Here is a 13,920-nt window from a genome sequence, read left to right as displayed (position 1 = left end):
GATCAGGGTTCATTGCAGGCAGTAAGAATTTGTATGTTTTAAGATATTTTATTATATATAAATATGTACATACTGGGTCATGTTGTACAAAAATATTTCTTCCTGAGGATCACTTTCAAAAACTTAGAAAGCTAGGAGTGTAGTGGTTTAGATGGCAGACCATAAAGCAAGACTGCCTAGTGAGAATCAGGGCTCTACTACTTAGTAACAAAGTGACTTTGGGCAAGTTATTTTAATTCTCTGTGCCTCAGTTTCCTCATCTATACAATGGTGAGAATAACAGTACCTACTTCATCCCATCATTGTGAGAATAAAGTTGATACATATAATGTGCTGGACAGTGACGGGCACATGGTAACCCCCAGGAAATCTTAGTTGCTATTAAATTATCATTTCCCTTTCAATTCTGTTTTTGCCTGTGAAGAGGCCCTGGAAAAGCAACTATGTTAAATGCAGTCACTTCTTTCCATCATGGCAGAATGACATCTTCCCATCTTCTCTCAGCCAACCTTTGAGGATCATGGATGTTCTGTGTTTTACCCTAATGGAAAGGCTAACTCCAAAGATGTTCTTAAATTACTGATATGTTTAGGCTAATCAGTCACCCAAAGATTTTGCTCAAAGCCTGTGCAGGCGAAATCTAGGAAGTGGACTAACACTGCTTAAATCACTATCTCTTGTTTATTATTTGTGGAAGGAACATGACAGTTTCACCATACTTGGCCTGGACCAGCGTGCTTGTGCAATCTTCAGAACATATGAAAGCTATTTCAAATGACAATAACTATTTCCTCACTTTGGCTTATGTTCAGCAGTAACTATTCTTTATCCAGATCAGGGTGACTAAGCAAGCTGTGACTATGCTTCTCTTCTAAAACTGACCCTTGATTGACTGCATATGCAGATTTCTTAGCAGAACCCAGATCCACCAGAAAGGGGCCAAAAGTCATTTGGTCCAATGCATCTCCTGCTTTTCTCTAATTACAATATTTCCTCTTTCGTTTTTCATGCATGTATAGCTACATACTCTGGTTTGGTCTTATAATTTCTTTCATCTTTTAGGATTAAAATCGTATTTGCAGTTTATTTATCTATTCTATAAAATTAGGTTTTTTACTATGTTTTTACAAGTTTTAATTCTTAATCTTATTATGGACTAGTGTTTTATTTTCTTCCTTTCCTTGTTTGTCTACTGCTGCCCTACTCAAAAGGAAATTCTCAACTGGTTGTATTTAGTTACACTTTGGTCAGAGGACAGGGTTTTCCCTTCAAGCCCCTACCCCAACACAAGGCATCTGAGTGCCCAGCCTCTGTTCAGGGGTGATAACAAGTGTCCGGGACTGTTGACAGCAGATGGTCCACATGACATGTTGCAGTGACGGTTCTACATTTAACAGCAGTTGACTGCTGAGTGCCTTCCCTTCCCACATCAATGGCTCCTCTTCTTTCTCCCCTAACCCCAAACTCCAAGCAGACACTGGGAACTTGTATGTGATTTGATTTGGTTTTTGTTTCTGCTTTATCATGAGTTGAGGATAGAAAAGCATGTCTGGTGAGAGAATAGAGGGTAGGAATGCAAATGACTACAATATACAACAGCTGGTTCCTGTCCTCCCTCTGTGTACTGTCTGGGAATGTCATCTTCCTCCAAGGGGAGAGCCCCTGGACAGCGAAGGAGGAAGCCTACTTCAGCCTGCCCAGCCGACCCGACTGGAAAATCAGCAATGATCACTGTCAAAGGTGGGGTGGTGCAGCCAACGGTGCCTCCCAGCTCCCTCTGACATCGTCCCTCTATCATTGCACATTTGGACATAATGCCATTCCATCGACTTTTAAAAACCTGAATTTGTATTGAATTGAATTTGAATTTAGTAAAACTCTCTTCAAGCCTTTTAAGTAATAATTTCAGTAGGAATACCAATTTAACTTATTCTTAATTGATTCCTATTACCAGTTTATAGTCCATCAGAAGTTTAGGCAGGATTTGCATTTAGATGTGTACCATTTTACACATATATTATCTCTCAGTTCTCAAAGCATTCATCATGAAGCATTGTGATACTCTACTGTGGTGATAATTAGTATTCATATCCTCCACACACTCTCCCAAACTAGGCTCATAAAAGTTTCGACCAAGCATTACTCTTGATATGTAACTCTGTTAGAACTGATCAGAGAACCAAATAACATGGAAAGCCAACTTTTCAATGCTTGCATATAACTTAATTTTTCTATAGCAGTGGTTTGCAACCTGGGCTACGCATTGTAAGCATCTAGGGAACTTTTAAAAATTGCAACACCCAGGCTGCACCTCAGACAAATTGACTCAAGTCTCTGGGATAGGCCAAGACATCGGTAGCTTTTAAAGCTCCCCAGGTGATTCAGATGTGCAGTCACAGTCAGGAAATGCTGCTCTTGGGATTGGCCAGGTTACTAATTTCTGAGAGATGAATAAAGAGCACATCTGAGCTTGTCATTTTTCCCTTCTGGGGACTTTTTGAAAAGCAAGAGAGAATTGTCTAACAAAAAAAGCTATTTTTCGTTAGTGCTAAGAGTTTACCCTTGAAATCACACGGACCTGTGTTTTCATCTCATCTCTTCTATCTACAGCAGTATAAACATGCAACTCACTTAACTTCTCTAAACATCCAATTTCACTCATTTCTAAGTGGACATAATGCCTCCCTTCTGGAGTTTTCAGTATTAAAGGAGATAATATATGTAAAATATTCAACATGATGTAATATGTAACAGGTGTGTAATATAGAAATAATAACTAAAATAAAGATGTAGCTACAAGTCATAATCCTCATTTTCATAATGAAGCCTCCAAAGAGAAAGTAAAAATGAATCCCAAATCTATTGTCAAGATTTTTGAGTGCTGATTAGCGTTAATACTAGCATTTCTTCAGAATTTGGGATGACTTGAGTTGGAACACTTATTTCTCTCAGAATTAATTTAGAGCCAAAGGTAGGCTCTCTTGTCAATTGCAACATTCTTTTCAGAGATACTATAAATGAATATTGAACTACGATGTCTCTAGATTTAGACTATAAAAAAAAATCACAAGAGAGCAGGAAGTATTACTAGTTCCGAAATGACTATCTATTGTGGCTCATCAGAGAGGACTGAGAGTGTATGGTAGCCATTTGCTGTCTTCATCATGAAATATACAATAAGTTTCTACTAGGATTTTCAGACGTCATCAGGGAGGTGCTCATTTTAAGGTTAGGTCAGTACCTCTCAGACTTGGAAAACCTCAGCATGACGCTAGGGAGCTGAACTTTAGGAATGTGGGATGTCTTCAGCCACAGTGGTAATAGTTGAAGCAGGAGATGACTGAGAAGGAGCTAAGCAGCCAACTACACTGCAGATCTTCTTGCCTCCAAAAGAGAAGTTACCCACTTTGCCACACTCACTGTGATGCCTTCCATTTTCTAAGAAAAGTGTCTTATGCCATTCTCAAACCTGCTTTGAAGTTCCAATATATTGGATTTGTTTATTCTGTATCAATAACATTCAGATATTTACTATGGTTAATATTATTCCCTACTCTTCCTCCAAATTAACCCATCAGCTGGGTCCTCTGCTTCAGAGTCTCTCACAAGGCTGCAAACAAAGTGTCAGCTGGGGCTGTGGTCTCATCTGAAGCCTGGATTGGGTCAAGATCAGCTTCTATGCTCACTTATGTAATTGTTCCCCAGGATTCAGTTCTTCAAGGGTTGTTAGACTGAAGGCCTCAGCTTCTTGCTAGTTGTTGCAGAGGCCACCCTAGTTCTTTGTCATGTGGTTTTCACCAACATGGCAGCTTGCTGCTTCAAAACCAGCAAGAAAGAGAGTGTGCTAGCAAGATGGAAGTCACAGTCTTTTGTAACCTAATCACAGATGTGACATCTCCTCTATGCTGCCATGTTCTGTAGGTTAGAAGCAAGTTGCTTGAGGGGAGGAAGTACATCAGTTTATAAATAACAGGAGGTAGGGATCATTGAGAGCCATCTGAGAGTCTGTCTGCTACAGCACTTACCAGCACATACCCAGCCATAAAAGAAAGAAAGAAGGAGAGAAGGGGGGTACAAGGAAAGAGAGAGAAAGGAGGAAGGTAGAGAAAGGAGGGCAGGCAATGAAAGGTAGACATAAAAAAGACAAAAAAAAAAAATCTTTGCTGCACTATGTCTATATCAGGGTTCCTATGAGGGCACACGCTGCATCACATTAGCACCAAAACCATGAATTTCCTATTTCTTATTTAGAATGAGAAGATAATATGGTGCTATCTATACATCTGGAGTTAAAAGGAAACAGAATAAACAGGAATACTAAGTTTAAGCAAGCAAAATTCAAATTAGTTCTTCTTTAAGTTCTTTTTATCCCCCCAGCTAGCAATGTTTTTTCCTTTCTGTTTCAAGTTTTGGGGTTGGGTTTATTATTCTTGACTTTGTGTGGCAGCCTTATTACACAGGGAATATGGGAACCTGAACGGCTTTTGTGTTTGGTGTTCTCTGATTGTTTCAGCTCAAATGCCAAAATTATTTTTTAGTTCCGTACACTGTTATTAATGGTTGTATGTTTCACTTAATTGTAAAAGTGAAGTTGTAAAGGTCCAAAAGACCTTGGATCTCATCTATTCCAGCCTCTCTGATGAGGAAACTGAGGCCCAAATGGCTTGGGAAGATCAAGGCTAAATAGTATTAGAGCCCGGAGTAGAACACAAACCTCTCAATTTGTAATCCATGCATTTCCTCTTCTTACCTCTGTGGGAAAGAGCAGTCAGAATGTGAAATACTCTCCTCAAATCTGCCAGCATTAAAATAGTCATGGTTTAAACATGTTTTATTAATCACTGATTTTCTGGAAGGACCTAAAAGTATTGTTTTCTGTGCTTCAGCTATTAGGAAAAGGAAGTTTTCCAGGTACTCTACTGTATAATGGCTGCCTTCCTAATGAAATGTATGCCTTTTTCACTGTATTTGTTTGTAACAGATCATGGGGGCCCCTCCACTTCAGTGCTCTGAGAGGGGTTCTTGAATGCTGACCACCTAGAGAGGGCTGACCATCTGCCCTTGGTACCAAGGCAGACCCTATCCATGCTCCCAAAACTCTTGTAAATCTCTTAATTCGTACAAGAAAAGGAATATTTCTTAGAACAGTGTGACCATGGACTTTTATTAAGAAAAAAATTCTGCCATCCCCAACATGGGCTCCCAAGGCAAAGGAGCATTTGGCAGCTCGGGATTTCCTGAAGATTCACTTACTCATGGCAGTAAGTGTTCAGGGCAGCAGCTGTTCTAAAACAAGGACACCTTTCAGAAGCCTGAGCTTCTTCACTGAAAGAATATGGGTATTAGTAGAAGGAAAGTGGGGTCCCTCTTTCCCAGCCATATTGTCTCTTCTTACATTGTTTATTTTTCTACTTAGGATCCCCATGTCTCTCAGCCCCCACTGAAAAGGAAACTCCACGAGGACCAGAATGTTATCAGTTTTATTTACTGCTCTATCCTTGGAGAAGGGCTTGGCACAAAACAGATGTTTAATAAGTGCTTGTTGAATGGATGGCTGAATGATGGATTTGTTTAGAAAGTTTATATCTTCCATTCCTTATGAGTTTGTTGGCAGAGAGAAAAGGAGGTGTGTTTCAGTTCAGAACACCAGATATGTACCTGGAACTTGGAATTGGAAATTATGATGTTTGTTTGCATGCTACTTATTTTTAAATTATGTTTTAAAGTATTTATAAAGATACTTTAATATTGAGAGCCTCCCTATTGCCCAAGAATGAGAGTTTTAGATCAGAGAACAAATATATTAAGTTTACAATTGAAGACAAATCATATAAGGAGCAAAAAAAAAAAGAGAAACTTGGCTGTCTCCAAATGGCCATGGATGTCAGAAGAACAATGAGAATTGATAGAAAAATCAGTTTTGCTTCAGACTTGTCTGTTGCGCCTCTATAACTGCAGATGTCATGGATGCAGAAGAGTTTGGGCTAATATTCTAATGGGTGGGGGGCAGTCTCCACTTCCCAAATTAGAATTGACACATATACATGCGTAAGTCATTTAGAGTCAACATCTATTTAATGAATTTACTGGGTGAATCTTTTAAAAGAATGCAAACATAGTAGCTTTTTATAAAAAATCTATAGAAAGAGAAAAGGCCCTGTAGTGGATGCTGTGGTCCCCACATTACATCCTTTTGGCACACTTGATGTCAGCACAGCCATCTGTGGTGGACAGTTGCCACCGTGCACATTGCTGAGCACACTTCAGGTGCCTGCCTTGGTTTCTCAGAAGGACCCTCAGCACATATGCAGGTGCAGCCTAGAAGTTCATGAGCTCATGTGAACACCTCCAGGGCAACCTTCCACCAGTCGGTGATTGATTGAAGTTGGTGGATAAACGCCCCGGCTTCCTATCCTTGTCTAGGACACCAGTAAGGCACTCTCGCCACAGCTTCTCCCAAGGGCCTCTGTGGGGTTGGGCCCCACTTGGCCACTATGTTCACCTGCTGAATAACACACACTTTATTCGCTATTCTCTTTCCTCTTCCCCGTCTCCTTTTCCCTCACTTCTGGTTCCAGGGGTCACCTGCCAAACAAACTACCTGTACCCAAATCCTTATCTCGACCTCTGGTTTCTTAAACAGGCTCTAAGAAATAATGTTTGAAATAAAATCAAAACAGTTTGTCCCTAGAAACAAGGCTGACAGAGAAATAACCGGCAAGCAACAGCTCTGAAGTGGTGACCCAGGAAAACAGCTTTTCTAGAAGTAGTTCTTCTTTACCACTTTAAACACGAATTGCATTAGGACCATACATTACTCTCCTGATTTGGGCCTTGCCTTTTCTTTTTATTCTGCAGATTCTTCTGGGAAGCCTAAATTCACCAAGTGCCGTTCACCTGAACTAGAGACTTTTTCATGCCACTGGACAGATGGAGTTCGTCACGGTTTAAAGAGCCCAGGATCCGTACAGCTGTTCTATATTAGAAGGTGTGGCCCGCATGCCTCTCTGACTTTCTCTGCATGGATTTTCTGACTAAAGTAGACTGAGTTGCATGCAGTGGTAGGAATGAAAATGATTTATTTTGATGGCAAGTGTATTCATTCATTCATTTATTCAAAAAAATATTAGTTAAGCCCTTACTGTGTGTTGGGTACTATTCTAAGCACTGGAGATACAGCAGTGATTACAAAAAGAGAAAGTCCCTAGTATCATGGAGATTCGTTTCCAGTGGGGCAAGACAGAAAATAAAAAATAAATTAAATGTCAACTGATAATAGGGGTTATTAAGAAAAATAAAGCCAGAAAGAGAATGAAGAGAGTCATCACTGTGTGTGAATATGTGCACGTGTGAGTGTGTGAAAGTGTGGGTGAGTGTGTGAAAGTGTAGGTGAGTGTGCAGAGTGTGTGTGTAGGGAGCTTGGGTGATATTTTAAACGAGGAAGTCATAGGAGGCCTCTCTAATGTGGTGCATTATAGCAGAGACATAAATGAACTGAGAGAGGCCACGTGAATATCTGGGAGACACTCTGTCCAGGCAAAGGAAATTGCAAGTGCAAAGGCCCTGAGGCCGACTTGGCATGTTTGAGGAAACCAGGAGGCCAGCATGGATGGCACAAGGTGAGAGATGGGGAAAGTGATATGAGAAGGGGCAGAGAGTTAGCCAAGACCACACCGTGCCAATCCTTGTAGGCCATGGCAGGGCTTCCAATTTTACTTTCCCTGTGGTGGAAAGCCATAGGAGTTTTTTGAAAAAATGTATGCTTTAAAAGACTCAGTTTGGTTTCTATGTAGAAAATAGCCTATGTTCCTGTTAAATTTGTTATATTCAATAAGGGACAGTAATACTTTTCTGTTCCGTTTTTACAGTGGTCCTGTACAATAAGAGGGGAAGAGGGAAATAGAGATCTCTCCATATAATCGCCACTCAAGTTGTTTATTTCTTACCCCTTGCTTGGCATCGTTTCCATTTCTGTTTACTCGTTTGCTTTTTTAAATTTTAGGCTCAAACACTAGCATGTCTTTTCCACCCAACCCCTAGGGAAGGCCTCAGCCAAGATGCAAGGTTAGTGGGGACCCTTTATCCAAGGATTGTGGAGTTCATCAGTCCACGGATGCTGCTATCTTCCCCCTAGAGGAGCAGGGAAAGGGAAGGAAGATGCAGCGAGCAGTGAAGGACATGGGCTCGGGGCCACCAAACCAGCATTTCAGCCTGGCTCTGGCACTCGCTCGCCAAGTAATGCCAGGCAAATTAGTCAGTCTGTCCACAATTCAGCTGCCTCATTTGCAAATAGGAGATGATAGACTTCGCCTCAGGGCTTCTTGTGAGGATCATGTTAGATGATAGTACATGAAAAACACTTAGCACAGTGCCTGGCACATAGCAAGTACTCAATAAATGGAAGCTGCTATTCTTATTATTGGTAATGTTGTAATAATTTAAAATGATAACGATATAAAATTCCAATTCCTGGACGACAAAAAAGATTTGTGATTCTCTACTGTTTGTGATTATTGATACGCTCTAAGACCATTTTTAATGAAGAGATGGGTGCTTAATTTGCAAATAACAAATACTTTGAGTTAGCAACCAGCACTGGCCTTACCCACCTTCCTGGTGTGAGTGAGGTCCCTTGGATGTGCCCCAAAGGGCACACAAGGATGAGATGATTGGGCACCGAATGTACTTCTTTTTCAATTAAAGCTGACACTGCAGGGAGGCAGGGACCACTGGACAATGCTGCTTTGTGTAAATACACTTGAACAGAAAGCGGGTATGTTTGATAACACTTTTGAATATCTGTTGAATAGACTGTTAAATGAAGAGAGATTTTAGTAGGTTCCATTTTGATGCTTTTGCTTCAGCAACTTAGAGAGCTGGCTTAATCAAAACAAAATAAGTTATTTGTACAGGCACAATTACCTAAACAGAGTAGAGAAATAGCAGAGTTGGGCCCACTTAACAAAAGTGGGTTTTCACTACCCTAAATATTCACCAAATTTGAACCTGAGCCAAAAGATAAATCCAAAGGAATGAAGCCTTCACAAGTATGTATTTGTCCCTTGCCCTCATCCATCAGGGCCACATAACTCTCCTCCAGGCCTCCTCTGCACACCCCAGGCCTTTCAGCATCTCTTGTGAAAACCCAGGCTCTGTTCTAACAGAGATGCCCCTGTAAGTGTGACCAGGTGGAGGGAAAATCTCGGACATGTTTGGAAGGATGTCATTTGCTTTCACCCTAGCGGAGTTTGGGATCCCAGGGGAAAAATTGTCACATCTTCAAGCCTCCCAAGTGCAACCTCATGATTGGTGCCAACCCAGACTTGCAAAATCTCTATTTTGTGTTTTCTCTATACAGCTATAATTATTTCGGATATCTTAGCCAAAACAGCATAATCCCCCAGCCCAGTTCATCTGGGAAGGGTAGAATTGAAGGGGTGAGGAGTATCAGGACTCTATTGCCTTGATTAGTGGACAAATAAATTAGACTTCGCATTGCCCACTCACACAAAGAGGACATTGCAAATGCACTTTCTGACTGTTATCATTGTTTCTTACAATTCAGTTCCCATGCAACTCCTGGAACTATAGAATCGTGACTCCTCATCCCTGACACACAAATAAAACTGTGACATGATTTCATCCAGAACCAGAGCAGGGGAGGCGGGAAGTTGCAGAGAAGTGGCCGATGCGCTGGGCTTTCAGTTCACCAGCCTGGCCTTGGTAGCTAAAGCACAAGGGAATCTAAACACCTCAGGCTGTCAGCAGACAGGCCCAGAGGCAGCTGTATGCTTGGCTGGCTCTGCTCCCCACCAGGTGAGCTGGCAGGAGAAGCAGCCCATTGAGAACGGTCTCTGCCACCCTGTGATGGAGATCCTGCCATCTTCAGCCTCTGAGCTTGGAGGGGAGTCAGCATGAATGCAAATCACCGGCACAGCAAAAGGAGGCTCTGGGGAGCCTGTCAGAGATGCTCTGCTCTCAGCTGCTTGCCTGCAAATGCCTTGTTTTCAAAAGAAGTGAGCGTGTGAGGACTCAGTCCCTAAGACTGCATCCCCCGACCTCTGCCATCCCCACACTAGCCCCCCTCAATAAATTATCCTGGCCTCTAGAAGAAAGTTTATTTTCCATGTGAGGTTGTGAGGGAAATTAGAAAGGAGAAAGGGCATTGTTACTTTCTTTTCTTTTTTCTAAGGAAAAGATTAAATTTTAAGCCTAAAACACATGAGCTGTATGTAATGAAAAACAGTTGCCCTTAGAACATAAATGATGTTTTATTTTTATGATTTCACTTCCAAGTGGTTACCTTTAGATGGAAAGCATTTCTTCTGCTCTTGATTCTGATTTCTATTGATAGTCTCTTTCTATAGTTCTCACTCCTATTTCACAAGATAGTTTGGAAGCAAACGTAAAGCATTTAACTCTTGAGAGTAAGAGAAGGAGAAAGTAGTTTCTGTAACCTGGCTTTGGTCATCCGTGTAGAAATTCAACCCAGAGAAGACAGGCAAAAGAGTATCGGTTTTGTGAGTCCATTTGGGTTTTTTTTGTCTAAATTTAATAGTTTATAAATAAATTTTAGATATTTATTTAAAATAAAATTCAACTTCAGTTAATGAGGGAAGGGGTTGGGAGCTGTGCTTTGAAACACCTATTCCGGATCCATCCTGCTCAAGATGAGTGCTTTCAGTTGTTTGTTCTGTGATGCTAATGGATTTGGGATTTTCGTACAGTCCCCATGGGGACCAGGGTGCTGACATGCCCAAGTTGAGACACTGTGTGAATCACAGAGCTAACCTCCCTGTTACAAATCCAGACCTGCTAAGTACTGGCCTAAATCTCTAGGACATTTTAATACTAACTTTAATAATATCAATTACGCTAAATACATTTGCTCTCCCCTCTGCTTTTATATGAAAGCCTCATTCCCTGGGCAATCTTGTTCAACCATTCTCTTTGATGCTCTCTTATTTAGTTTGAAATTCCAGATAAAATAAACCATATTATATTTCAACAACCCACCTATCCCTAACTTTTTTTTTATCTTTTTCCTACTAAATACATACACACACATACTATCTCTTTCTCCTACCCTCTACCTACTTGCTTTTCCCATCACAGATGACTCTCCCTCTCATCCAAGGGTATGCAACTTTTAAGAATCTCAACTAGAATTTAAGCAACAGTTCACTGTCTCAGACCCTGGTGTTTCTGCCATGTTAATCCCAAGTTCTTTCCAACAGCTGATGAGCAGCTGTCTCAAGGACCCCCTGATACTGCACAAGTTTCTTCCAAGTGCCAAACAGGCCAGCCTGAGAAACAGCTGTAAAGGAGGAAACATGTGTCTTCTCCCAGCTCCTCATCCCTTCCTTTCAGTCCCTGCCTTCCCCACGGCCTGCAGTGTCCTCACTGCACACTGCTACCCAGCACCCATCCCCCAGAGGGATGCTCACAGACTTCCACAGTCTGGCCTGCCAGCCCTAGGCCTTGGCCAGCATAGGGTCATTCATATTTCTTCTTCCTCAGCCACAGATTACCTGGTTTCATGTCTCATTGACGTATAAACTCTCTCCTCAGCTGATAGCCTAGTGAATAATAAGGGAGTAATAAATTACCCAACCCAAGTAGCAATTCTAATTTAAGAAATTGCTTCCTTATCATTCCATTTCCTCCTGCTTCCCTCATCACACTCAAGCCCATGCTTCCTTACCTCAGTGCCTTTGACCACTCTGTTCCCTCTCTTTCTTTCCCTATTGCCTTCTGTTAAACTTTTACCCATCCTAATGCACATTACCTATGAGTACTCAGCCACACTGCTTTGTAATACAGTGTTTTAGTCATTCCCGTGAGGCAGGACTGAATCCTTAGACACATGTGCATCCCCCATAGTGTCTAGCACAGTGTTTTATATAATCAATGCTCATTAAATATCAATGGTTTGAATGCAAGAGATGAAAAAAAGTACTCAGACGGTAACTTCTGTGTCTTCTTCTAGCCTGAAGGTAGGGACAAATCTCATTAATCATTATATCCGCACAGTGCTAATGCCAGATATAATGCTTATATAGTGCTTTTATAATAGGCACCCAAAGATGGTTTACTGTATTCATTCATTCATTCAGTCAGTCAGATGGGACTTTGAAGAGCTGTGTCACATTCTCTCACGTTTGCTCTGTTCCTGCTGTGATGGACTTGAGTCTGCACAACCTTTTGATTGCTCTGCATTTTTGTTCAGGTCCTCATGGCAGCTGACCAGAGAATTTCCTTTCAAAAAACTCAGACTTCCTTCCTGGCATCTCTTTTCCATTAAATACACATCCTACTGTTGTTTTCAGTCATCTGGGTAAATGATGCTTTCTCTAGGGTGATGGAGTTGAATAACTCTATGGTGAAACATAAATATGGAGATATAGTTTTTCTGATTTCTTCAGTGTTCTCCATGTGTCCATCTATCCTCCATGATTTGTTTTGTTTGTCTGTTTTTATCTGATCCAAGATAAAGGAAAAGATGAACTTGTTCTTTGCAGAGAAACCAAAAAAAGGAACTGACAAGCAAACACATTGATTCAATTCAGCTCATTTTTGTTTCCTTTTTTTAATACTATAATTAAATGTCCATTCCTATTTACAAAATGGAAAAGAAAGATGCTTTGGGGGCTTGGAAAGATTTTTAAATTTCTGGTTTCATGCCTTTTATCTCTTTCAGGAATGGGAGGAAAAATGGCTAGGATCCCCGTGTTTCATAAATGTTACCTGGATGTCCAGCATGTTTGAAATGGTCTCATGGATCTTCATGTTATTGAGAAAAAATCAGGAGTATGGGAAAGAGTTCAAGGCATTGGGAAACTTTCCCAAGCATAGGATAGCCTTGGGAAGAGGGTGCAGGATGCAGTGGTTCAGAGTAGGGTAGCCAATTTTCCACCTCAAGGCCACCCAGACCTTAGAGTTGCCAGTCTGGAGAACACCATCAGTGTGCCTCCTCATGAGTTGCCTCCCCACCATGAGTTGGGGAAAAGCCCAAGTCCAGAGACTCACTGTTCTCTGGGAATCTGTATAGTTTTGGAGTTGACTCTCTGCAGTGTTTTAATAAAGAAATATTTTTAAACCTCCCTCAGCCTCAGAATCCTCATTGGTAGCATGGGGATAATGAAGGACCTAGCAATAAATCACTTAATTTAGGAGCCAGCACGTCCTATGCAGCCAATGAATGGATGCTTTTACTGTACGCAGAAGTACCAAATGGCCTCCTATCACTCTGCAGACACTGATGATGTCCTCAGATGTGATACTTCTTGAAAATGGCCCCACTAAAATACTTGCTCACAAAATATTGGTGTTCCAATTTATTGAATCTGACTATCAAGCACCTTGCTTTGACTTAAGCTATGGTATGATTTGGGGAACAATTCATCCTTTTTTTTCCCTCCATTACAGGAGCACTCAAGAATGGACGCAAGAATGGAAAGAATGCCCTGATTATGTCTCTGCTGGAGAAAACAGCTGTTACTTTAATTCATCTTATACCTCCATTTGGATACCCTACTGTATCAAGCTAACTAGCAATGGTGGTACTGTGGATCAAAAGTGTTTCTCTGTTGAGGAAATAGGTAAATCACAGGTTTGTGTTTTATTTGACATGGCTCTAGATTAAATAAGCAGGGAAGGCTGCAACATCCAAGTATGTTCCAGTAGGAAGACTGTTGTTTTACTGTCTAAGAGGATGGAAGTCTACTTTACAGGACATGAGATCAGCTGTTGAGCAAGAGGAAGAGGGCAGGGGGAACTTAAGTTAGCTCTAACATAAAACAATTTGGTAGTAAATTTTGTAGAGAAAAGAATGGGAGCCTTGTGGAGTCTTTTCCTTGAGAAGGTCTTTAAAGCTGCATTGTATTCTTGTGTGCCACTGCAAGGGACAAACTCAATGTA

The 13,920-nt window shown here is 41.1% G+C and overlaps 1 protein-coding gene across 4 annotated transcripts in view; it reads left to right on the top strand.

Moving 5' to 3' along the window:
- Positions 1 to 13,920, top strand: part of GHR (growth hormone receptor) — a 245,033-nt gene that overhangs the window by 209,772 nt on the left and 21,341 nt on the right. For all 4 annotated transcript variants that reach the window (XM_001498656.7, XM_023625698.2, XM_070246321.1 and 1 more), the window contains exons 4-5: positions 6,859 to 6,988; positions 13,429 to 13,601. In XM_001498656.7, the coding sequence (XP_001498706.5) occupies positions 6,859 to 6,988; positions 13,429 to 13,601 (303 nt within the window). The remainder of the gene's footprint in view (positions 1 to 6,858; positions 6,989 to 13,428; positions 13,602 to 13,920) is intronic.

This window comes from Equus caballus, chromosome 21 (genome assembly GCF_041296265.1).
Source record: "Equus caballus isolate H_3958 breed thoroughbred chromosome 21, TB-T2T, whole genome shotgun sequence".
Classification (NCBI taxonomy): Eukaryota; Metazoa; Chordata; class Mammalia; order Perissodactyla; family Equidae; genus Equus; species Equus caballus.
This window is presented reverse-complemented; position numbering and strand designations above follow the sequence as displayed.